This window comes from Salvia miltiorrhiza, chromosome 3, assembly GCF_028751815.1.
Source record: "Salvia miltiorrhiza cultivar Shanhuang (shh) chromosome 3, IMPLAD_Smil_shh, whole genome shotgun sequence".
Lineage (NCBI taxonomy): Eukaryota > Viridiplantae > Streptophyta > Magnoliopsida > Lamiales > Lamiaceae > Salvia > Salvia miltiorrhiza.
The window spans coordinates 64,395,305-64,420,410 of NC_080389.1; the positions used below are offsets into that span (position 1 = coordinate 64,395,305).

At 35.9% G+C, this 25,106-nt stretch overlaps 5 protein-coding genes across 8 annotated transcripts; 2 read left to right on the plus strand and 3 right to left on the minus strand.

The window, feature by feature from the left end:
* The first annotated feature begins 343 nt into the window (after positions 1-343).
* On the plus strand, positions 344-2,472 carry LOC131015555 (putative FBD-associated F-box protein At5g56690). 2 transcript variants are annotated; one of them, XM_057943977.1, is made up of 5 exons: positions 344-504; positions 680-1,564; positions 1,643-1,801; positions 1,892-1,918; positions 2,006-2,472. In XM_057943977.1, the coding sequence occupies exons 1-5, from the start codon at positions 469-471 to the stop codon at positions 2,366-2,368; spliced, it is 1,470 nt and encodes a 489-aa protein (XP_057799960.1). In that variant the 5' UTR covers positions 344-468; the 3' UTR covers positions 2,369-2,472. The 2 variants fall into 2 exon arrangements, with proteins under 2 accessions (XP_057799960.1, XP_057799959.1); XM_057943976.1 differs by having other exon boundaries at positions 375-504; positions 677-1,564.
* A 3,832-nt stretch (positions 2,473-6,304) lies between these two features.
* On the minus strand, positions 6,305-8,579 carry LOC131015556 (uncharacterized). Its single transcript, XM_057943978.1, has 5 exons — positions 8,146-8,579; positions 7,837-7,936; positions 7,390-7,489; positions 6,900-6,994; positions 6,305-6,810 (listed from the first exon to the last, which is right to left on the minus strand). The coding sequence occupies exons 1-5, from the start codon at positions 8,378-8,380 to the stop codon at positions 6,501-6,503; spliced, it is 840 nt and encodes a 279-aa protein (XP_057799961.1). The 5' UTR covers positions 8,381-8,579; the 3' UTR covers positions 6,305-6,500.
* A 4,749-nt stretch (positions 8,580-13,328) lies between these two features.
* LOC131015557 (UDP-N-acetylglucosamine transporter UGNT1-like) lies at positions 13,329-16,633 on the minus strand. Of its 3 annotated transcripts, XM_057943980.1 has the most exons (10): positions 16,128-16,628; positions 15,729-15,805; positions 15,482-15,634; positions 15,250-15,383; positions 14,897-15,027; positions 14,777-14,821; positions 14,600-14,697; positions 14,144-14,251; positions 13,756-13,812; positions 13,329-13,678 (listed from the first exon to the last, which is right to left on the minus strand). In XM_057943980.1, the coding sequence occupies exons 1-10, from the start codon at positions 16,270-16,272 to the stop codon at positions 13,604-13,606; spliced, it is 1,023 nt and encodes a 340-aa protein (XP_057799963.1). In that variant the 5' UTR covers positions 16,273-16,628; the 3' UTR covers positions 13,329-13,603. The 3 variants fall into 3 exon arrangements, with proteins under 3 accessions (XP_057799963.1, XP_057799962.1, XP_057799964.1); XM_057943979.1 differs by having other exon boundaries at positions 13,329-13,812; positions 16,128-16,631; XM_057943981.1 differs by having other exon boundaries at positions 13,678-13,812; positions 14,625-14,697; positions 16,128-16,633.
* A 1,822-nt stretch (positions 16,634-18,455) lies between these two features.
* Positions 18,456-21,708, plus strand: LOC131015559 (E3 ubiquitin-protein ligase KEG). The gene is made up of 5 exons (XM_057943983.1): positions 18,456-18,755; positions 19,285-19,654; positions 19,757-19,848; positions 19,937-20,410; positions 20,586-21,708. Exons 2-5 carry the CDS (start codon positions 19,289-19,291, stop codon positions 21,526-21,528), a joined length of 1,875 nt encoding a protein of 624 aa, XP_057799966.1. The 5' UTR covers positions 18,456-18,755; positions 19,285-19,288; the 3' UTR covers positions 21,529-21,708.
* A 53-nt stretch (positions 21,709-21,761) lies between these two features.
* LOC131015558 (uncharacterized) lies at positions 21,762-25,002 on the minus strand. The gene is made up of 2 exons (XM_057943982.1): positions 24,646-25,002; positions 21,762-24,233 (listed from the first exon to the last, which is right to left on the minus strand). The coding sequence occupies exons 1-2, from the start codon at positions 24,694-24,696 to the stop codon at positions 21,996-21,998; spliced, it is 2,289 nt and encodes a 762-aa protein (XP_057799965.1). The 5' UTR covers positions 24,697-25,002; the 3' UTR covers positions 21,762-21,995.
* Positions 25,003-25,106: the final 104 nt, after the last annotated feature.

The following is a 25,106-nucleotide window of genomic DNA, read 5'->3' on the forward strand; positions in this document are numbered from 1 at the left end:
TAATAATACTCTAAATATTAGGGTGTTACAATGTAGCTGAAATGTTACTACAATGTAAATCTCATTATTATATTTGAAGCTTGAAATATGATATTTAGATTATAAATATTACCATCTAGAGCTTGAAAGAATTAAATATTGTTTACTTTTATGGCATGCTATAGGAAGGAAAGTAGATATTCACTAGAATTTGCAAACGCATTTATAAATAAATTTGGAAAATAAAATCTTAAAATAATTTGACAAGTCATATACATCTATATATTTATATTAAAATTAATATAAGTTATACTTTTTCAAAAGAAAAAGAGAGATAAAAGAGCCCATTCAAAGCCCATATCTTATTCATCGATCTCTCTTTCATGGAGTATATATATTTCTCTTTAAATTCATTCATGCATATCTTTTTAGTTTAAGCAGTAGAATTCGTCGTGTGATTTAGGAAGAGAGAATTTATCGTCTTTTCCGATGGAAAAATCCAGAAAACAAAAGCAACAACGGATGGTAAGTAGCCGATTATTCGTATTTAGTTTAGTCTTACATAATCGTATTATATTGTATGAATGATCTTTAAATTTTGTGCTAATATATATGTTTAGATGGTAATTTTTGTGATCCTAAATATATGTATTTGGTGTGAAATAATGGAGTCTAAGTTTAATTTAATGTGGAAAAGCAGGGAATATATGATGCTGTGATAAAAAATGGTGGTGATATTGATAGATTGCCTGATGATTTATTGATTAACATTCTGTCACACATGAGCATCAAGAGAGCTGCGAGGACTAGTGTCCTCTCACATAAATGGAGATATCTTTGGAGGTTTTCCCATGGGACTCTTCGATTCGATGGAAAACTAATGGAAAAGGAAAAGTTGGAGTCTTGGGTGAATGGTGTGCTGGATCTTCATCAAGCTCCATATGTTGAGGGCATGATCATTAGCGTTGAGGGAGGGGTCGAGCGCAATCAGAAGGCATATGCATCTACGTCTCGTGCAGTTGAGAGATGGTTGAATTTTGCTATGCAAAAGGAAGTGCAAAGGTTGGAATTGAATCTCTTGTATGAAGATAAATACAAGGAACACCTATGGTCTCGATATCCATTCCCAAGTCTTGAGGAGTTAAGATCATATTCACATTCACATTCATTTTGCCGCCTGAGAAGCCTTAGATTGTCCCATGTTAATATCACAACCGACGTGGTTCATCATTTTCTAGCATCGTGTCCCGATCTTGAAGAGTTATGCATACAGTTTTCTTACCACATGATGGAGGATCTTCGAGTTGTTGATCCACCAAGCTTGAGAGTTTTGGAGATAACCACATGCCCCTATGTCGAGAGTGTGGAGATATCTGCTGCGAGTCTCGTCTCGTTAACATATGGAGGACCCGCAGACAGCTTGCTGTTTAAAGATTATAGAGATGAGAAAAGCAGCTTGCTGGTGAAAAAAGCTCCGAATCTTCGTGAACTATGTATTACAGGTGATCCGTGTTTGTTCTTTGTTCTCGAGCCCCAGAGCTATTCCGTTCAGCTGGAGAAGCTTGTATTGGATATTCAATTTGAGGTATGCTTCTTCATTTATATATATATATATGTATATATATGATGCTATGCTCATATATTTTTAACTTGTTTTTCTCAGGTTGACAGTAGAATATTATTTTGGGTTGCTGCTGATTTGCCTCGATTCTGCTCTCTCAAACGGCTGCAAGTTTATGCTCATACAAGATATGATTCACTCTTTAACTTGTTCAAATCATTGATTGAGGCATCTCCACTCTTATGCGAGTTTAGGATTGAGGTTATTCAATTTTTTGTTGAATTAATTGATTTTGTATACTCATATTTGTGCCTCTGACTCGACTCATCTGATTGTGTTTTTTTGTGACAGCTGGGCTACTCGGAAGAACCTTATGATGTACTACACTCTGACTCTACTTGTACAATTTGGTTTAGTTTTATATAAGAATTGGAGTATTAATCTGTTTGGTGTTGATCATGGCAGCCAGGTAGGTACGGACTGATTCCTGGGAAATTCGTTCATAGAAATCTGAAGGTGGTTGAAGTGGGCGGCTACGCTGGATATGGTTATGCAGAAGAATTGCTGGTGGCATTGATTTGGAGCTGTCCATCACTTGAGAGGGTTGCCATTCATATTCCCACTGATTTCTTTGATAAGCCTCACGTTCGGGGCTTCATTAACAAGTGCAGGCGGTGTAAAAACGTTGTGCCTTTTGCAACCTCACGCGAGGAAGCAAAAGGACGCGCCCAACGTTTCATAGCCAAAACACGGAAGCACAAGCCGAAGCTGCAGGAGTGGAAGCAGTGGCAATGGGAGCGCCTTGAATTCATCGTAACATTAATTTGAATCTATTTATCTGCCATTTTGATTATTCTTTGGAGTATTATTACTACATCTCATACATTGTGTTTTAAGTTAATTATTCTTTGGAGTATTATTACTACATCTCATACATTGTGTTTTAAGTTATTGATGGATGCTTTGTTTATTATGACACCACACATTGTTTCTGGATTTAATTTCAAACTAGATACAACACAATAGCTAAGCTTATGGGTATAGCAGATGTTGTAGCTATAGCAGAGCTAACAATGATGGGTATAGCTATAGCAGAGTTAAGAATGATGAGTAGGGATATTGATTTCAGGATGGGATACTCTGCCAAATGTCAAGATGCAACTAGAATTGAAGAGTAAATGAACATTCTATCAGAGCAAGTCCTACCACGAATGCGACCTGTTCCGGTTGGCACAAGATGACGAATGCGACCTGTTCCGGTTGGCACAAGATGACACATTCGCAAATGAACATTCTATCGGAGCGAATGCGACCTGTTCCGGTTGGCACAAAGATGGCACATTCCAACAAAGATGGCACATTCGCTCATTCTATCGGAGCGAATGCGACCTGTTCCGGTTGGCACAAGATGGCACATTCGCTCAAATTGGAGGATGACTGCGACGTGTTCCAGTTGGCCACATTCGCTCCACATTCGCAAATGAACATTCTATCAGAGCAAGCCCTACCACGAATGCGACCTATTCCGGTTGGCACAAGATGGCACATTCGCTCAAATTGGAGGATGATTGCGACCTGTTCCAGTTGGCACAAGATGGCACATTCGCTCAAATTGGAGGATGATTGGTGAGAAGCTTTGTAGTCTATAAATGTGCTTCCAAGTATAATTTAAATACACGTGCATGTCTCAATTCAAACTCAATTTAAAATTTATTCTATAAATGTGCTTCCAAGTATAATTTAAATACACGTGCATGTCTCAATTCAAACTCAATTTAAAATTTATTTTATTGAAAATTAAGAAGTTAAATATTATATATATATATATATATATATATATATATATTTAAATTAAATAATACAGTATAATATATTGCAAAATATACATCTAATTACTAGCATTTAATTAAAATAATTTATCGTATATAAATTATAATTTTTTTCTTGTCAAACATGTAAATCTAATTTTTATTGAGATAAAATAAATGATAAAATTTATTAATTTAGATTATATGTAATGTTAATATTATGGAGTAATATATATATATATATATATATATATACATCTACATTTAATTATATTTATTAAGATTATAATTAACTAGTTTTGCTCCTCTGTGATCCACGGTAATAGTTATTAAATTTAATTATTAAAAAGTATAAGCAATTTATAATTTTTATAACTTATACTTATGATAAATCTCACTAATACTATAGTTGTTCAAATAAAGATGACTTTTATAGTTTTATGTGAGTCAAATCAATGACCAATATCAATTAACAACATATTTTTATCAACGATCATAATTAGCTGGTTAAAATATCCACCAAAATATCCATATATTTTTTATTTAAGGTTTCTACTAAGAAAAAAAAATCTAAAACTTATTTTTTATGCATATTAGCAAAAAATATTTCTATAACTTTTAATGAATCATGTTTATTCATTAAGAAAATAAGTCTATTTAATTGAGATAGATATAGAATATCTTATCAACACGGATGAGGACAATAGAGATAAGAAGAAAATTTAATATTTTATATTTGTGTATCCGAGTGACAAATTACTTTTAATAAACTAATAAGATTGCATATAGTATTAATATTATGGGTTATTTTGTTTAAACAATTATAATTTAGAATATTTAGATGTTTTTTCCCCTTCCATACTATTATTAAAGAATATACACTCATATAGTCATATTTAGCAATGAAATTCAATTTTCGGCCACACATCTGAAAAATACAAATTATGGTCACTTTTTACAATTTCGCTCCAAAGTACCTTTGACCCTGTGAACCCTACTCTACTAATCCCAACGCAATTGTTAAATCTGTATTACATACTTTTACTAAATACTCCCTCCATCTCCTAGAAATATGCATGGTTAACCGCGACACAAATTTTAAACTATACTTAAACAATGACTTGGCGCCACCCAAATGATACTTAAACGTAGACACGCCAGATACTTAAACGATGACTTGGCGCCACACAAATGATGACTTGGCGCCTTCCACGACCACGAGTTTGGTGGCGTCCGCTACGCCGATGCTCTTGAACGTGACTTCATATGACAATGGGCCTCACTGAACACCAACTTATTCGGCGAAACACTCACCTCCACCCCGGCGCCGCCGCCATCCCTACCTCGTACACCACGTCCGCCGTTTTCCCCACGTTTTTAACCGTTCTCTTGTACATCCAAAACCTCTCAACAAATGAATCTCAAACACTCAAGTCAGAACAAAATTAGGTAGATGCTCAAATTGAAAATTAATTAAATATTGATTACGGTCACAGATTTCAATTCTGATCATGTTCCCACGTGGTCACCCAAAAAAGATTTCCAGCGGTCTTTGAACTGACCAAATCCGACAAGGTTAGGTTGGGAAACGGAGGGGACGTAGCGCCGTCCTCCGACGGACCGTTTTGTCAATATTTCCCTCGTTACACGTCGGAATTGCATGATTCTTGGGCCCTTGGTTATCTTTCATGATGGGGAACATGTGGCGAAATTCCCTCGCCGAACCACTTCCGTGCCATAATCGAGATTTCAGCTTCCCGAGCCACTTAATATGGCTAAAATGACATTGGCGAACCACTCGTCCAAAAATCGACTGACACAGATTTCAATTCTGATCATGCTCCCACGTGGACACCCAAAAAATATTCTCAACGGTCTTTGAACTGACCAAATCCGACAAGGTTAGGTTGGGAAACGGAGGGGACGTAGCGCCGTCCTCCGACAGACCATTTTGCCAATATCTCCCTCGTTACACGTCTGAATTGCATGATACTTGGGCCTTTGGTTATCTTTCATGATGGGGAACATGTGGTGAAATTTCCTCGCCGAACCGCTTCCGTGCCAAAATCGAGATTTTGGCTCCCGAGCCACTTAATATAGTTAAAATGGTCTTGGCGAACCACTCGCCCAAAAATCGACCGACACGGATTTCAATTCTGATCTTGCTCCCACGTAGCCACCCTAAAAATATTTCCAACGGTCTTTGAACGGACCAAATCCGGCAAGGTTAGGTTGGGAAACGGATGGGACGTAGCGCCGTCCTCCGACAAACCAACTACTTTCAGAGCAAGAGAAGAAGGTATGAATCTACTAAAAATAATTAATAGGTTTCAATTAAAAGAAGAAGGTATGAATTTTCAGAGCAAGAGAAGCAAGGAATTTATTATAAACTAACTACTTTTATTAGAAAAAAATTTAAGAATAAATTCGAAAACCCAAACTTGACCAATACATGTATATCAAATTTTCAGCCCATTCAATGCCCATTTTTTAGGTTATTGATTGACAAATGCTTTATTCATTGGAGCATTACTACTATGTCATATGAATTTGAATCTATTTATCTGCCATTTTGATTATTTGGAGCATTACTACGTCTCATACATTGTGTTTAAGTTATTGATTGACAAATGCTTTATTCATTTCAAATTGGATACATCATTTTGTATTTCTACTTTTATAGCTTCTTAAAATATATAAGTAGTTGCTTTCTTTTTGTGTGAAATATTGAGAATGTGATCTATGGATTTGTCATAAGATGCTATGCTATATATGTGTGTGTGTTTGTCTATTGACTAATTGATGTTGAACAAAAACAAACTCTAGCTAAATTGTTGTTTACTATTAGTCTAATTCAGCTGTGGCAATTGCAATATTGAAATAATTGTGTTTGGGATGTGATAAAATTATTACTACTATCATGGTTCCTCAATAGAGATGACTGCAAAATGACAGATTAGCTCTAAAACATAAATGCAATTATCAATAATTCCTTATTGAACAAAGACAGTGCTAATTCCACAAAACTTTCCTAATCTAACAAAGATGAAGAAAGAAGCATCAAACATCTTATTTTTGGCCATTTACCATAACCCTTTATGGCTTCTTCAATCACAAGTTAATCTGCAACTGAAACTGGATAATGAGATTTTTCACTTGACCTTCCAAGTCAGCCTCCGAGACTCATACTTGCTGCCTGAAAATCTCAAGCAATTCTTGAAACCTCCCAGCACGTTCCGCGAAGACCTTGACGAGCAGCCTCTCTCTGCGAGCCTCGCCCGGGAGCTGGAGCCGCTGAACTTGCGATACGGAAACCACCCTTTTATTAAGAGACTTAACCGGTGATCGCGTTTTGAGACAACATCATCTCCTAAATCCCACTGTCCATCTTCGTTATTCGCCTCCGAGATCTCTTCATGAATGCACTCTTCTTTCTTTGATCTTCTTTTGTGTTCAACCTTACTGTAAATTAAGGTTATATAATTTGAAAATTTTGAACCTTAGCATGCTTGACATAGTCACATAGGAGATGCAGAACATGATCAACTTACTTGTGGGGTTCATCATCATCATCATCACTGTATGATCCCTTTGATTTAATCTTTGTGAAATTATTGGTACTAGAAACACGATGAATAAACTGAAGCTGAAAGTGTAATAAAGTGAAAATTGTTTAAGCACAAGACAATGTGAAACATCAAAATTCTAGTACAAAGATGTTAAAACATAAGCAACTTTTGTGGCGATACAAGAGAGAAACAGCAAATTAAAGTTCCCAAATCCTGACCTATTATGTTTCTCTCTCTCTCATTACTACAATCAAACCAAAAGGGGTTAACAGCTAGTAACTAAATTTGTTCATATTAGAGTTTACTTTTGGTTCATCTTTATGTAAGGCTAATCGCTAGTACTAAAGCATCAGCAAAATCTTTGTGTACAATGACACAAATCTATCTTACCTTCAGAAACCTTGAACTTCTATTAAACACGCAGATTGTCCACGCAGAGACAACAGTCGCATAATCGAAAAATACAACTAACCTGATCACCATCCTTGATGCCCAGCATGCTGATATAATCTCTGTCATTCAATAGCATCTCACCTTCATGACTAAGGCAAAACTGTCCCCATACATGTTCCCTGCATAAAAATTTCAAAAATTTCCATTTGCATCAGTATAAACTCAGCTACCAGTTCATGTAGAAGAAGTTAAGCTCAAAGCAATTCCATTTAGTACTCAATGCATAATTTTCTCTTGATCAAATATTTAGAATACCTAAGTTGTTGCAACAAATCACCAATAACAACTAAAATTTGAAAGGAGACAGATTGAATTAAAAAACACAATGCCACTAGAGCTTAAAGACATTAGCATCAAAGAAAGATCTTCATTCTTCAACACTCAACAAGCTGAATCACATTTTACTCCTCCTCTCTTTTCTCTCTCTCTCACACACACACACATTTTGAAGGTAGAAACTCATTACCATGAAACTCTGGCAGGCCCCTCTTTGGGCAAATGATCAAAAGCTGCTTCAACAGCTCGCTTCAGCTCCCCAACGGTCCCCTTCTTACTCACATCAACTCCTTCACAACAAAATCATTCACACTTCACTATGTCTCAAGTTCACAATTCACATTCTCACATAATCAAATCAAAGGCAAACAGCCAAACACTGGTCCATTTCTATGAAATTAACCGCAAGCAATCATAAGCATAATTGTAATCAAACAAAAAAACTGGAGAAACGCACGAACAGATCTACAAACATAAAATTGAAGTAGAAACCACATACCGAAAGAGGATCCGTCCAATTTGAGGACAGTGAGGCGGAGCGGCGGCTGCTGAAGCCTATTGTAAGAAACGCTCCGCCTCGGGCTGCCGACGTACGCCGATGGGGGAAACAAGCGCATCGCCGATCCATTCGAGAATCGAGGCTTACAGTGATCGCTCCCGCTCTCCACCATCTGCATCATTGCGAAATTCCGCCGGAATTGGTAACGTGGAAGTCGAATATCATCGATCATCATGAAGCCACCATTTATACACCTCCCCGTCGCTCACCTCTCGCGGATCGAGGCTGGTTTATGGATCCCGAAATCGAGCTATTCCTGCGATTCCTTGGCGCAGATTTGAAGGTAGGGTATGGCTTGTGTCGAGAGAGATTCTGAATACAGAAAGAGAGAAATGAGAATAGAATCGATTCGAATTTGGCTCTCTTTTTTGCCTTTTCTGTTTTCTCTCTCTGCGCAGTGATTGACAGTTAATTCGGTTAGCACCCGCCTTTTCATTTGGGCCTATTTGTGAGCCCAATAACAGATCCGCGGCCCAAATAAAGGCCTGTTACTACCTGACTAATTTTTGTTTCTTTTTCTGTTTTTTTCTTTTTATTTTTCTGTTGAAAAATGTATCCAAATTTTAACCAATAATTTGTGAAAATTGACTCCCTTCATTCTTTCTTAGTTTTGTTTTTGTACATTATTTTTTACTTAAAATACTAGATTTGTATAAAATAGATAAGTCTTATCATAATTATAAAAAATTAAATACAGAAGAATCTCATCTTATAATATATATATATATATGTATGTATATATAAATACACAAAATTACTATATTATTTATTAAAAAATTAAAATAGAAAAGGATCTCATACATACAATCCAATTTAGAAGAATACACAAGTTTATTACTAATAATATATAAATATTGTAGAGCTGTAAACAAACCAAGCCGCTCACAAATTATTCAAAGTTCGGTTCGAAAAAAGTTCGTTCAAATTCGCTTAGAGAAGTTTGATAAATAAACAAACCAAACTTGAGCTTAGTAGTATTCAGCTCATTAGCTTGTGAACATGTTCGTTAAGTAATTTAGTTTGAAAAATATAAATTATTATTAGGTACAACTTATATTTATCTACTAGAATTAATAATAATTATATTAAATCTATAATTAATTCTATTTGTTATTAAAAAAATAATTAGTATATTTATTATTTTGAATAGAATAGTTTATTTTCAAAAGAAAATAATCATTATTTAAGATACAAATATAAAATTAGAAAGTTCGTATAGACTAAATTAAGTTCGTGAGCCTTAAAATATTCTATAAATAAAGTCTGGGATTTGATTCGATATTAAACAAATTAAACCTGAACACATCACTATTCGATTCGACTCTATTCGATTGGACCCCTGTGTGTAATATTAGTAACAAATTTGAAGAACAAGGCTCTTCTAATAATAGGAAAGTAGTTAGGTCTTTCATGTTTGGGGCCCAAGTTTATTACAAATTTGAATTTTGGCTCCATGTTTGGGGCCCAAGTTTATTACAAATCAGATGCTTTTAATGCTCAAATCGTGATTATCAAGGCAGTTATAGGTTAACAAAAAAACCTCTGAATATTAGCACAATTACACAGCAGACTTCTTCACAAACAGAAATACATTGGTTAAAGAGGTGGACTATTTTCCCGCCAAAATGGATCCTAATGGCTCAGGCCCGACGTTTAATTTATATATAGATGGTTTGAGTAGCAATTTTTTTTAAACTGTGACCGATCCTATAAAAATGAATTATTTAATATAATTAACTAAGATCTCACTTTTAAAAAAAAGAATAATAATGGATATCGAGAATAAGAGACTATAGTAACTATTATTGATATACATACAACTCATTGCATTTTAGGAAACATATACAACACGACATTTTAATAGATTATTAATTTATATGTATAGATATAATAGAGTATGGCTTCACATGTATTGCATCAATTGATTGTAAAATTCAATAAGTGATGTGGTTGGATGTTTCACCTTACTAGCATTTTGAAAAGAATTGTAACAGAAAATAAGAAGATAAATAAAATGAAAATAAAAAGAAAAATATATAGTATAAACATAAACCTTCAAGTTTATTATAACTATAAAATTGCCACTTAATTTTGAAATTAATTTAAAATTGATTTCAAATTAAAAACTCCCTTTTTAATATAGTATAGATATAGATGGGAAAACCAAATTAAATACAGTAAATAATACTAACAATTTTCTTTTTGGCGAAAATTTAGTGCCTAAGAAATTACATGCATCGATGCTCATTTTATTTAATTATTAAACTCATCACTAAATAATATAAAGTGGTTTTTATAAATATTTTTATTTCTAGGGGAAATACAATATTTGATGGATAGAAATCATGACATTCGCTATCCAAATTCATTCCATGACATTCCTTATACAATATCAGATCATTCCAGATATTTAATTCGCTAAACTCTTTATTCTTGGTTTTTCTGATTTTATATCATATCATTCCAGATATTTATTTCGCTAAACTCTTCATTCTTGGTTTTTCTGATTTTTAACGAGATGTATCATTTATAAATATTGTTATTCCAATTCTTTAATTTATTTTCTGTATTTATAGTTTGCACATTTTTTATGTGGTACTTTTGTTTTTATTTTGTTTAGTTTTTTATTATCTATACATATATTAAAACATAGAATCCTAGGGGATTGTGATTCCCGCCAAGAGCAACTTCCTTTGGCCCAAAAGTTATTGCCTAATTATCCACTGGGTTTAGAGAAAATCTACAGTTTTTGTTTTTAATATTTTAATATTGTCGCCATTCACCGACGACAATAGCAACACCACCACCGCACTTTCTCTCCTCTCCTGCTTCATTTGACAATAGTAATTGCACCATCGTTCGCTGGCAACAACCGTAAAAATGAGGTTTTTATGTCTTGCTCACGTGAACTATTTTAACAGTAAATAACTGTTGAGCTTATATTTGCATTTATGTACTTAAGAATACAATTTTTTTTAGGGCAAAGAGACTTTGTATACACAGACACACGCACATTATTGTTATTGTATCTGTAATGCGAAATGGAAATTAGACGTTATTAATGGGATGAAGGGAGTATAAAAGAATTAATTTAAATGATAATTTATTGAAGGTGGATATCTTTTTTATTGAAATTATTTGAAACTTAATAAATTCGAGTTGTAATGAATTAAAACTTATTTAATGATTAATTATTTATTAATTAATATTTATTCGGTAGTTGATTTGTGATAGTATACTTTAATTAGTGTCTATAAATAATTTATAAAGAAAAAAAATTATTTTAAAAATCACCAACATTGTACAAATAGTTTCAATAAAAAAATATTTGCATTGGAAAAATTATCTTCAATTTTTTTGTATTAGTTATTACTAATTAATTGTATCAGCTATTACTAATATATTAGCGTGTGTTAGTATATTAAGTATATTAGTTAGTTTTTTTCTAATTTAAAAGTTGTAATATTTTCTTTATGAGAATAATACTTATTATTGAAAAATGTTTAAATATTTATTTTTAAATAGATATCACTGTGTAACTCATCTGAGAAAGTAAGGTTCGTCAAGTGACCAACGACGAGAACCACTATATGGTATCACATAGTATCATGCATATAATTGAAAAAGAATATGCATAAAGATAAATATAAATATGGATATCAATCGGGCCAATCCACAAGGTTTCGAACTAGCCCTATCGAGGTACATGTCATTCGGGTGCGGGCTAATTGGGTTGAAGTGTTTTTTGCTTTAGAAATTTCTAACTTTAGCCCTAAATGTTCTGATTTCGGGCTAGCCCATCGAGCTAATTGGACTCAAAAATTTATTTTAAAAAATAATTAATAAATTTTTATTTGTGGTGTATTTTTTTATCATACAACACTATATTTGTGTTCAGTGGTGGATACATGGGAGCAAGGGGGTACAAACCCAATTTTTTTTTACTATATATATATATATATATATATATATATATATATATATAAGAAAAAGTATAATATAGTATTATAATAATTATATTAGTACGTTAAATGTTTAACAATTTACGATGATTTGTTTTATTAGTTTGTTAAGTTTATGTTATTTTTGTCTCATTTTTGTTTCTAATTAGATAAGCTTTAATATTGAATTTGAGTCAATCCTCAGGTTAAACTAAATTACGAACTATTAATAATAAAATTAATTTATTTATTTAGAAGATAAAACAATCTCTAAAAAAATATACATAATATCCATCTAATATGTTGTTGATATCAATATGTAAAAATTTGAAGGATGATAATTAGTATGATTACGTCCAAAAGAATTAATAAGAATATATTTTATAGTTAGAGGGAATATAATTATAAAAAAATAAACTAAACTAATATACTAATTTACTAATACTAACACTTTCAATCTAATATACATATAGAGAAAGGTTCAACAGAGAATTCTAAATATTTAAATAATAGAAAACAAATGAGAAAAAAAACGAACAGATTTATATAACTTTGATGAACAAATCAATGTAGCTCATGAACAGCATTTTGGCCTGAGTTTGAACCCTGCTGGTGTCGAAATTTTTATTATTTTGACTAAATACGTCCGTTAATTAGTTATGTTGATCTATTTGTAAAATGTATAGATTTATTATTCTCTCGGTAAATACGTCCGTTCATTCTCTCTCTCTCTCTATATATATATATATATGTATATATATATATATATGTCCGCGTACAATACATACACGAAATTAAATATTTTCACTTAATATTTGTGTTTAATTTTTTGTCATAATATAATATATTAGATTTATTAATTATTATATTATCGATGTTCATTTATATTATATATTTCATTAAATTTTCAATTTGATTTGATTGTTCTGTATTTTTTTTTTGTATCACTTAAATACATTTATATATTTTTATAATACTCCTATTATGTATTACAAATACGTATGAATTATCGGACGTGCGGAGCACGGGTATAATTCTAGTTAGTAACAAATTTGAAGAACAAGGCTCTTCTAATAATAGGAAAGTAGTTAGGTCTTTCAAATTACAACAATCACCACTGCAGTTTAAACATGGATAGAACAGGATTTCTTCTATACAAAAAAAAAAAAAAAAGCAAAGCAATAAATAATGAAATGGTACATGAAAAGACATAGACCAAAAATTCTGTTACATCATCAACAAGCACCACACCACTATCAAAAGTAGAGTTTTAAAAAAACAAAAATGTGGACTAAGCAACTACAGATCAGCTGAAAATCCTTCCACTAAATCTAAATGTGGAGAAGTTGCTATATATATATCATCAAAGCACATGTAGCTATATCCTATCTCATCCTAAAACTTTAATGGAGTCTCTATCATCAGCCCTACATAAATACTGTTTAGGGATCACAGTGTCACTTCCCAGTGAGCTTGTAATAGGCATACATTCCCGAGCCAACGAAGCAGATGAGCTGCCCGGTCACGTTCAGCTGCAACGGGGGTTCAGTGTAAGGATAAACAGAGCTGTTAGAGAGAGCGGAGTGAGTGAATTGGAGACGAGACTTACTAAATCAAACGCCAGCCCACCAAAAATCGCCCAGCCTAAGGCAATGGTGAAGAAGTCCTACATTATAGGAAAGAATGTAGTTTAGCACAGCGTGTGAGAGTTATGTGTGGATAGTATGTTGTAGATGAGCTCCACCACATAATGTGCAGCAATTCAAACAGTGGTATAAATAATAAATGTGATAATGGAAAGCTATAGTTGACTGCATGATTTTTCCATCACTGAGATAAGATATTGATTCAAGAATGTTGACAGATTTGGATTTTGTGATGCACATCAGCTTCACTATTAAATTTGTGTAAAGATTTCATTAACCATAAAATGTAACAAACTAAAGAAAATTTAAGAGCAAATCTTCAATAAATAAGCAGAAAAGTTTGGAACAAACCTTCAAGTTACCGCAGATTGTCTGCATGAGAGCAGAATTCAGAGTCGTGTTGAGGAACACGGTGTAGTTGAGGAAGAATGCCAAAATGCAAGAAAATAGCAATACAACCTGAATTCAGAGGAGCTGGATTATGAAGGGTAACCACAACCAAAAATGAACGTTTGCATCTCCAAAACTTTCAAGACTCTATAGCAATACAATATGCTGAACGTTTGTACTTAATAGGACAGTGAGATGCCCATGGAACAGAATCCTTTCTCAATGTTCAATCTCTACACAATCATGTCATTACAGTAACGACTATTGAAACAGTAGAATACATAAACGACGCTTAGAAATATGTACATGAATCAAATCAACAGCATAATAAGTTGGCAGAAACTATAAAGTGGTAAATGTGTGCTGTAATTAATGATCAAAATCAATGTTGTGTTTCATTCAGCCACCAAATATTACCAGGAATCCCGGGGAGAGCAAATACCGGAAATTCATTGTCGTCTCAATGTCACCTTGTACAAAGGTCCAGACCAGTAAAACTGGTCCGCACAAAATTCCTGCATGTATCAGAAAAAGTAAATTACAACTTCTCCAGAAGAAGTGGCAAATAAACATTTAAAGGATGTGGTTATGCACCATTGCACCACATTAGGCCAAAGCTGTTGAGTCCACTAGATTTCCCTGCCACAGATACAACGTCAGCAAAGTCAAAGTCAAGAATGAAGCAGCAGATGACAAAGAAGGAAGAAACAGTACCAATGCGAGCTATGGTTGTGAGGTACACTGCTGTTGAGATGTTGGCTAACACAACCACTAGATAGCCATGGGGGTCGAATGCCATGTCATGGGCTCCCGCAACAAAAGCACCTAATAGAATCAATGACACACTGGCAAAACCTAAATTATTCATCAGACAGGCAAGTGACGAAGCCATATAACTTCAAGAACTTCTGTGACCGAAGAAAATCTACTGAGTTTATAAGGATGCAAGGAAAATAAGGCTACTAGTGCATATTTTTCGGTAATATGTGTATGTGAATCAATTTATCTCTTTAAGATTGTCAAAGGAGTATATGATAAAGAGTATGAAAACATCAGTCGAATAGTACCTTCCAAGAACGGGGCGACTATACCTCTGCCCCACGAAGACGAACTCAATAATCATTGTAAAGATAACTGTAGTTCTCCTTATGGTAGTATACATTGGTACATTTACTCCCCTAACAGCCTCCATGGAGGCTAGCTTTCAAAGAAACAAAGACAAAATGTGAACAACTCGTATTTTTTTCTCGTTTCCAATGAAGAAACTAACAAGTAATTATAACTGTGAAACTGTATTACCATGTAAAATAAATAGGTCAGAGAAACAGGTGAAGTGGAGATCAATGTCTTCATCGATACCAAATTATCAGTGAGCCCTCCAGATTCATTCGCACTAAACGATATAAGCTTTAAGCGCCTTAGTGCGTAGAGAAAACAGCATGAAGATGCCATCTGCAGCAGATATGTACACCAAAGAAAACAGTCTGTAAACCAATCAATCTTTGAACAAAATAAGAAATTACCAAAAACGAGCTCTCTGTATCACCTGGCAAAGGGTAATCACATTAGCACAAGGGAAGCTGTATGAAGAAAGAGCAGCTTTATTGAACATCACCAAGAGCACTGCAAAATCGAATTGAAATCACGTCTCCATTAGCGAAAATCAACGAGTATCGAATACTAATTTATCAAACTCAACATGAATCATTACTAAGGAGAAGATTTCCTGAGGTCTAATCAATGTTCAAAAACAATTCAAATCATTCCAGACTACAAACCAAATCATGATGTACGCAAGATAATCATCCTTTTCCTTTTCATATCAAATTTCTGCAATCTCTATCCACAAATTTCGCATGAAAAGAACGCAAAACATTTCCAGCTCAACCTCATCACACCTCACATTCAAATCATCAAATTAAGAGAAAAATAATAATGAAATTACCGGCGCAAGCCATATAAGAGATGGCGGCATAGGCGCCGGCCTTAGAGATGGCGGAGGCCTTCAACTGCTTCTCGTCCGCTTCCGCCGCTGAATCAGTCACGGCGATCGGCAGCAGGGCGGCGCCGCTCATCGAATTCGTCGCCATAAAAATTGCCTTGATTTCTCGATCAATTCCGATTCTAATATGCGACCAAAAACTATCTAAAATTGCAAATTCTATGCGATTGATATAAACTCAATGCCGTCTCAAACTTGATGCACAGTGATATAGCAGTTGCTTCAACTGTAATCGGTTTTGAGAAAAATGTGGGTCAATATTTATGTAGTGTCGTAATCTGCATTAAACTCATTGTGATCTGCATTTTGGAATCTGATTATGCAATAATCTGATGCGAAAAAGGGAAGAGATTTAATCGTAATCTAATAAAAAAAAATAAGCTGGCGGGAAGGAGTTCATGAAATGAGATAGCATAGTAACGGTATTACATTTTTTGTTATATTATCAAAATATAGTATGCAGTGAATAATTATAACTATTATATTTCCAAAATAAAATATATGAGAAAAACATGAAATCGAAATTAGATGCCTTATGGCATATGAATTCTAGAAGTATGTATACAAAAGGAAAAAAAAAAGAGAAAAAACAATAAATGGGTCAATTTGACCAATCATTGTAATTTTGGTATGATGGAAATTCACTTAGTCAATCCCAATTGTAAAAAAATTATTCATATCTCATATGATCTAAATCCTCATTTTGACTAAATTTTATCTTAGCCTAATAATTAACAAGGAAAATAAAAAAGAGTATCACACGGCACATGTGTCGTTCAATTTTGAGTAATTTTGGATAATATATTTTAAATAGTCGACATAAAAAAATCCACAAATTTTGAGTATATTAATATTTTATGTAATTAAGTATTTAATGTAAATATTAATTATTTGAACCAAAAATGAAATCTTATTATACACAATTTTAGATAGTGGGCTAATATGAAGTGTGATGGGCTTAAAGTTTATATTGGGCTAGGACTAGAAATTATATCTCTCTTTCCATTTTGTGAAGTAATTACTCCCTCCTATCCTTTTTGTTTGTCATTCTAGCATTCTCAATTATTTATGTTTTAATTGACGTTTTGAAATTTTATCCCAATCTTAACCTTATTTAATATCCTGCATTAATCACAAGTAAAATGACTTTTTCCTATTTCTTCTAGTTTTTGTGATGGATCGCCTCTTTTTTCACCAAATAAATGTTGGGTTAATTAATACTCCATCAAAATAAGTGATGTTTAATAAGGTTATGTTGGGCATAATATTTTTTTATTAAAAAATGTGCTTGAGCTTAGGATGACAAACAAAAAGGATAGGAGGGAGTACTAATTAAATTGTGGGCTAGTATGAGGTGTGATGGGCTTAAAGTTTATATTGAGCTTGGACCAAGAAATTATATAACTCTCTTTCTATTTTGTGGAGTAATTGCTAATTTTGATTTGAAGATTAAATTTCAAATTGGTAAATCTATACGGAGTAAAATGTTTGTGGGCTATTCGGTTCGTTTTATATTAAATAAATACTAGTATTAAAATAAAATATTTAAGTGGAAGATAAATGGGCCACAAAAATGTTGTAATTACAAATAATAGTAGCAGTAGTATTATTTTGTTTTGACTTAATATAAATATGATTGGAAGAAATGAACTGGTCAATAGTTTTGGTTGATTAAATTAGATAAGTTACAGTGACTTGCAAATTGTCTTTTAAATAAAAGCTAAACAAAAGTTGAAGATTTTCTTACTTCTAAGTTTCTTGTACGCATCGAAAGGCCGATTGATTTAGGACACATTTATAATTAAGAAAGTAGTTGTGTTAATAATTATTATGAAAAATGATGCTTTATATGTATGTGTGTGTGTGTCTATTTATATATTAATTGCTATTGATTAATTTTTAAAATTTAGGTCCCAAAAATAGGCTAGTTAGGAATTCAACACGAATCCAGCAAATAACATCACAAAAGTTAAATTAAAGTAGTTAGTAGTTTTTAGAGGAGAAAAGTTAAGCTTGATATTGAAACTAACGTTAATTGATAATGATATTTCATTATTTTTTATTACAATTAATACGTTAAAGAAAATAGGATATTTCAATGTAATATAATATTATTACTACCAAAATGATTATCCCCAAACAAAATGGAAAAGAATGAATCTTGTATTAACTTTATCCACTTGATATTTGATGATTTACACACAAAAATAAATTGTTTTTAGAGAAAACCGACAATTTTGTGTATTAAATTGAGAAAAAAAAGGAATAAAAGAGAGATAAAATATTGAAAACACAGACAACGGTGGCGTACGTAAGAAAGCCACATCGTCTCTCTCTCTCTCTCTCTCTCATATTCTATTTAGTTCTGTTTCACTTTCTTCTCTCTCTTCTCCACTCTTTTACTTTCCCATAGCTCGTAAATATTGGTTGAATTATCGGCTCCGCAACCATGAAATGATCGCTTAATACACTGATAACTTAATTTAATTCGTCGAGATTACTGTGTTTGCTTCTTACTCAATCGATATATAGTTTTCCGTTGCACAATTTTTCTTCATCTCCTGCTATTCAGTAAGTTTTCGGTTTCATTTTGTGCTTAATTTGTGTGCCTTTTGTGTTTGTTTTGACTTGTTTTCTCCATGATTGCTTGGTGCTGAGCTAATTTAGCTAAGGAATGAAATTATGGAAAAGGGGATTACTGGTTTGGTTATTCGTTTTGTTTTTCTTTGTTGCTGGATAGTGATTATACGTTCATGAACATAATTTCTGGGTGGAAAAGGACTAATATTTATGGTAGATTGAAGATTTGTTCATCTCGTGATTGGGATTTTTGGTGTTTCCAGAGATAAAAAGAGTGATTGTGATGTTTTTCTTGTGGGAATAGAAATTTAGGATTGAGGAGTTAGGGATGTTTGTCTCTCAGTAGAGATTCTATCTTTAGCAGCTCATAGCTTTTTTTTATAAAAAAAATTTGATGTATTCTGTGTTAGGCTATGCAAGCATTGTATGAATCAAGTGGATTGTTGATTTATTGGTGTACTTTTAAGCACATTTTGTGGCTGAATGGTCTCTGAGGTTAGCTTGTTGTGGGAATGTATAGGAAAATGGCAGGACAAGTTGTTGGTAATCGGCCTGCGCCTTCGTTTGATTTTGTGATGGTTGATGGAGACTCTGGTGATGTAAGCACATTAGCTGCATCATCTCACCAGATGACCCCATGGATTGATCCAACAACGATTAAGCTCAGGCACCGGATTGGGAGAGGGGCTTTTGGTGACGTTTGGCTAGCCACTCATCACCGCTCGTCTGAGGACCATGATGAGTATCATGAAGTTGCTGTGAAAATGTTGCACCCGGTCAAAGAGGAAAACATTAGAGATGTATTGAATAGGTTGAGCGATTTGATTTTTAAGTGTCAAGGGTTAGATACGGTTTGTTTGCTCTACGGGCTTTCAGTTATCAATAAGAGAGTGAGTTTTCTGATTGACCTTTTGTGATATTGTTTGGATTCGTAGGGGAAATGGGTGATGGGGATGTTAAATCTAAAGCATGATATTGTTTTGTGCTGCTAGATATGCATTGTTATGCAATTCTACGAGGGCTCAGTTGGAGACAAAATGGCTCGCCTCAATGGGGGGAAGCTGTCGCTTGGGGATGTTCTGAGGTGATATTCGTTGTTGGTTTCAGGAAGACGTGTTGTTAGGGTTTGGACTCGTTTGTGAGTACTTACTTGGGGTTTGATGTGTTTACAGGTATGGAGTGGATCTGGCTCAGGGAATAATGGACCTGCATGCGAAAGGGATCCTTATTCTCAACCTCAAACCTTATAATTTCCTGTTGAATAGTAACGACGGGGCAGTTGTTGGAGATATTGGTATCCCTTATGTGTTGTTAGGGATTCCATTGCCTAGTACAGACATGGCTCGAAGACTTGGCACTCCGACCTATATGGCTCCGGAGCAATGGCAGCCAGAAATAAGAGGTCCTATATCTGTTGAGACTGATTCGTGGGGATTTGGTTGCAGTATATTGGAGATGCTTACTGGAACACAGCCGTGGAGTGGTAAATCGGTTGAGGAGATATACAAGTTAGTCGTGACAAAGCAAGAAAAACCTCATATTCCCAGCGGCCTCCCTCCTGCAGTCGAGAATGTCATTTTTGGTTGTTTTGAGTACGACTTCAGGAGCCGCCCTGTGATGGCAGATATTTTACATGCTTTCAAGAGGTATCATCCTTTTTCGATTCTTGATGCAAGTTTCCAGTTTATCACTTAAAAAGCATCTAATGATTGTTTTCATCTGGTCCATATTTTCGTTTTCACATACGTGTGCTATACTATTGTGTTTAACTGAAAGCTAGTTTTTGCATATTCCTAAGTCGACTTTTAAATGCATTTGCAGTTCGCAGAATGCAGTTTCCCAGGACGGAAGCTGGACAGGTCTCGGAAGTAGAATGATCAGAGACAAGCCGGGTGGTGGTGGGTATACAGAGTGGTTCCTTGCGAAGGATCACCTGCAAATCGGGGATGTGGTCCGGTCTAGGAAAGCCCCAAACTCATGCAGCCCCAAAAATATGGATGTGCCCGAAGGGGCTGTGGTGGGTTTGGAACGGGATACGGACCAAGATGGATATGTCCTGGTGAGGGTGCATGGAGTTCATGATCCGATACGGGTTCATGTTTCTGCATTGGAACGAGTCACTTTTGGCCTGGCTGCAGGCGACTGGGTTCGCCTAAAGAAAGAAGAGAAGAAGCAGTCGCCCGTTGGTGTCCTTCATTCAGTACACCGCGATGGAAGTGTAGCTGTTGCGTTTATAGGACTGGAGACCCTATGGAAGGGTGAGTATTCGCAGTTGGAGATGGCGAAACCTTATTGTACGGGGCAGTTCGTGAAGCTTAAGTCGAGCGTGTTCAGCCCGCGATTCGATTGGCCTCGTAGGCGAGGGGGTGACTGGGCGACCGGCCGGGTTTGTCAAGTGCTGCCTAACGGGTGCCTCGTTGTCAAGTTCCCCGGCAGGCTGAGCATAGGGAAAGAGGACACGAGTTGCCTCGGCGATCCAGCCGAAGTCGAGCTCGTCTCGTTCGAGACCTCCCCCGGGCTGGTGAAGAAGTATCAACATCTAGAGGACTTCCACTGGGCCGTGAGGCCACTGTTGATCGCGTTGGGGCTGTTTACCGCCATGAAAATGGGACTCTTTGTCGGAAAGAAGGTCGGGAGAGGAGGCCGGTTGAAGGTAAAGGATCCTCTGTTCCAAAACGACGTTCATGTTGCCAACGCCGGCGACGGCAACGGCAGCGGAAACGCGGCGTGGCGTCCGCCGAAGGTGGCTAACATTTTCAGGTGATGGCTCTTTACCAAAGAACCCAACTGTGAAATCTGCATAGTAGCTGTACATGAACAGGAATGGAAGCAAAGTTGATGAGTTGGAAACCATCAATTTCTCTCTGAATTAGCAAATTATAGGAACTCGACTTTGTATGTGTGAATATATTTGTTGATGGATGTCTTTTCTTTTCCTTATTTACATTATCTTGCCATTATGTGCTCTAGATTCTCATTCACTTTATAAGAGGAAAATAAAGCAAACTTTCAAGTCATTTCACAATTCATTACCAAGAAACTGCCAAAACCATACAAACTCCATTTCCCAAAGAGGAAAAGGTAAACAACTACATATTAGTGCCAAAAATTTAAAGCACAACAATCATAGAAAAATCACACAATATACAAAGAAACATTTGAGCAAGCACATTCCACTCATATATAAAAGAATGGGTTAGACATACTAAGCCTCTATGAAGTCTAAGAAATTCAAACAGCTTCTATTGGTTTTCCAGCAATACTTGCCTCTTTGACAAGATGCTGAGTTAAACTGAGAAGCCGTGAAACTTCGTCCTTGACTTCCGGCGGACACTCCTCCTCCTCGGAGTCGTCGTCCTCGGCCTCGAGGCTCTGGCCAGCTTGCTGCAGAAGCTGCCTACTCAATTCTGTAATTCTCTCTAGTGCACTTGTTGCAGCTTCAACTTCGAGTTGAGCTGCTTCTAGTTGCAGTTGCTCGATCGCGAGTTCACCGACGCTTTTGTCTCCAATTCTCTCCTGTGATAATGCATAGAGCTGTTGCAGATCATCTCTATCCTGCATCAGCCCCTCTCGTAGTTCTGTTATTTCCTTCTCTTTAGCATCCAGTTTTCTGATTGCGGCATTGAGCTCTTCACCTTTCATGATGAGATGCTTGTTTACTGCAAGGATTTCCATTTCCTTTGCTCTGAGGCTTTCTCGGGTGAAGCTGAGTTCGGTTTCAAGCTGTTTCACCTGCTGCTTAGAACTATCAGCCGGCCTATCTAGCGAAGGGGATGACAGACCGTAGTTATTCTCATCAGCCGGGGTTAGTGCGTAATGGCCTTCGCGGTTGAGTGATAGAACCACTTCATTGGTGAGATCTACAATCTTTCCCACCACAGCCTCAGCTTCAGAGGATTTTGACTGTGCATTGCTTAGTTCGTGTTGCATTGTTAGGACGTGTTCATCCTTCTCCTTGAGCTTGGAGACAGCTGCAATGAGCTCCTCTTCTCGGCTGGACAAGATCCCTTTTAGTTGAGCAATCTCGTGACTGAGTTCCTCCAGCGTCTCTCTTGCATCTGAGAGTTCCAAATTTTTCTGGTCCAGTATGAGTTGAAGGGAGACGTGTTCGGACTTTAAATGCTGGATCTTTAATCTTGCTTCTACCAGTTCCGACTCTTTAGCTTCGAGAAGAGTCTGTGATTGTTCAAATGCAGCAGTCTTGCAGTCTATTTCCTGGCGGAGAGCTGAGAGTTCGGAAACTGATTGTTTCAAAGACGCGCTCTCTTTATCTAACTTCGTCTGTAGCTCAGCAACGAGCTCTTTTTCCAATGATAGATCTCTTTTAAGCTCCTCGTTTTGAGCTTCAGCCACCCTTAGCTTCGCTCTCTCACTCTCCATTTCTACTTTGGCATCTCTCAAACTTGGCAAATAAGACATAATGCTCTGCCTTAGCTCTTCGAGTTCATTAAGCTGTTTTTCCAACAGTTGATCTTGAATTTCCATTTTCTCTCTGGAGGAAACCAAAACTTTTTGAGAAGAAACTAGCTCGCATTTCACGTCCGAGATAAGTTTCTTCACTCTCCCAAACTCATCTATAGATGAATTTGCTTCCCCAACATGCTTGAATGTTTCCTCGGCCAGCTTTCTCAACTCCTCCTGTGCGATTAGCCAGTCCATTGTCTGCTTCTCAAGGTTTGCTTCGGCAATCTTCAATTTCTCAGATTCAGATTTCTGCATGAGAATGGAACTTCCAAGCTCTTCCTCTTTCTCTCGAATTACCCTCTGGAGTTGCTGGAGCTCTACTGCTTGCTTTTCCATAACTTCGTTTGCTTCATCCAGGAGCCTGGACTTGAATCGGAGTTGTGATTCAGCATTAGCAGCTCCATCAGTCTTCTCCATCAATTCCTGTTTCATCTTTGCGATTTCCTCTTCTTTGACCGACAGTGCTAATTGTGAAGCAGAAATCTCGTCATCCCTCTCCTTCAGTTGAAGCTTAAGGTCACTGATTTCCAAGGCTTGTGAGGCTAACTCTATATTTGCTAGCCTCAGCTCCTCCTCTAGCTTTCCCTGCTTCAATGTAGCAGCCGCCATTTCCTCCTCTCGTCGCTCCAAATCCTTCCTGGCAAGATTGATTTCATTGAACTCCGACACCACTTTCCTCTCTGCATCCTGCAGATCTTCTTCCTTAATCTTCAAGGCCACTAGAGCAGCTTGAAGATCCGATTCCAGCTTACCAAGATCCACACCCAGCTCTGCAACATGGGGCGAACGAGGATCCCTACCTATCTGTTCCTCAAGCTTCTGAGTCTCAGCAAACAACCTCTCCAAAAGAACCCTAGCCGGTTCACTCGCCCCATTATCACTAATACTAAAGGGCCTTCTGCTATTTAACACCGATTTTACAGTCCACCACAACTGAGGCTCTCTTCTACGTGGCTTCAGAAACTCCACTCTCTTCTGCTTCCATTTCGGACTAGAATGGCATAACTGCAGACGACAGAGACATTCAAAGTCACGCCTCATACATACACACACTAAACACAACAACTAAATAACAAGTTAACGCAGAGTTGATGACAGCTCCCTCTCACCACCAAATCCGATTTTCCAGAAAACTAGAGATATTAAGCTGCAATTGCAAATTTACAAACAACATATCTAATGAGAGATATCAGCAACAAAGTGCATCACTTCAATTTATGATACTCGCATCTTCCCCATTCAATCACAGAAGCTCACTTCTTCGCACCGTATTGGAAATGAAATCATTCAATGCGAAGGAAAATTGGGAGATATATCATTGAATTACTTCACACAAAAGCAGCAGCTGAATACCATTGCAAATCAATTCGTACAGAATAAACACGAGAGAGAGAGAGAGAGAGAGAGAGAGATGAACCTGCGAGAGCTGAGGAGACGAAGCTAGGGGAATAGAGGCAGAAAGCGCCATACTTCATCTGCCGACCACATCTGATCTCAAGCGCACCTTCAGACACATAAACTCTGCATCTACCATGGCAGGAAATGGCACCAATAGAGAGAGAGAAGAGAGAGAGAGAGAGAGAGAGAGAGTTAGGGGTTAGTATATTATATAGAAGGAGAGAGAAAGCTTGGAGGTGGAGGAAGGAATAGAAATGGAGGGAAACGGCGCAGCTTAGCAGGCAAGAACAGAAATGGTTGCGATTGGCACGTGTGAGTTTCAGATCACCACCAAAAATCCACAAGTTTATGTACACGTCACCACATCTTATTTATGGAAATGGGACCACTCTTTTTCTATTTTCCACTTTAAAACGGACCACAACCTCAAATTATTTCATTTCAATTTTCCATTAGAGGTATTAAAAATTATTTCATCAA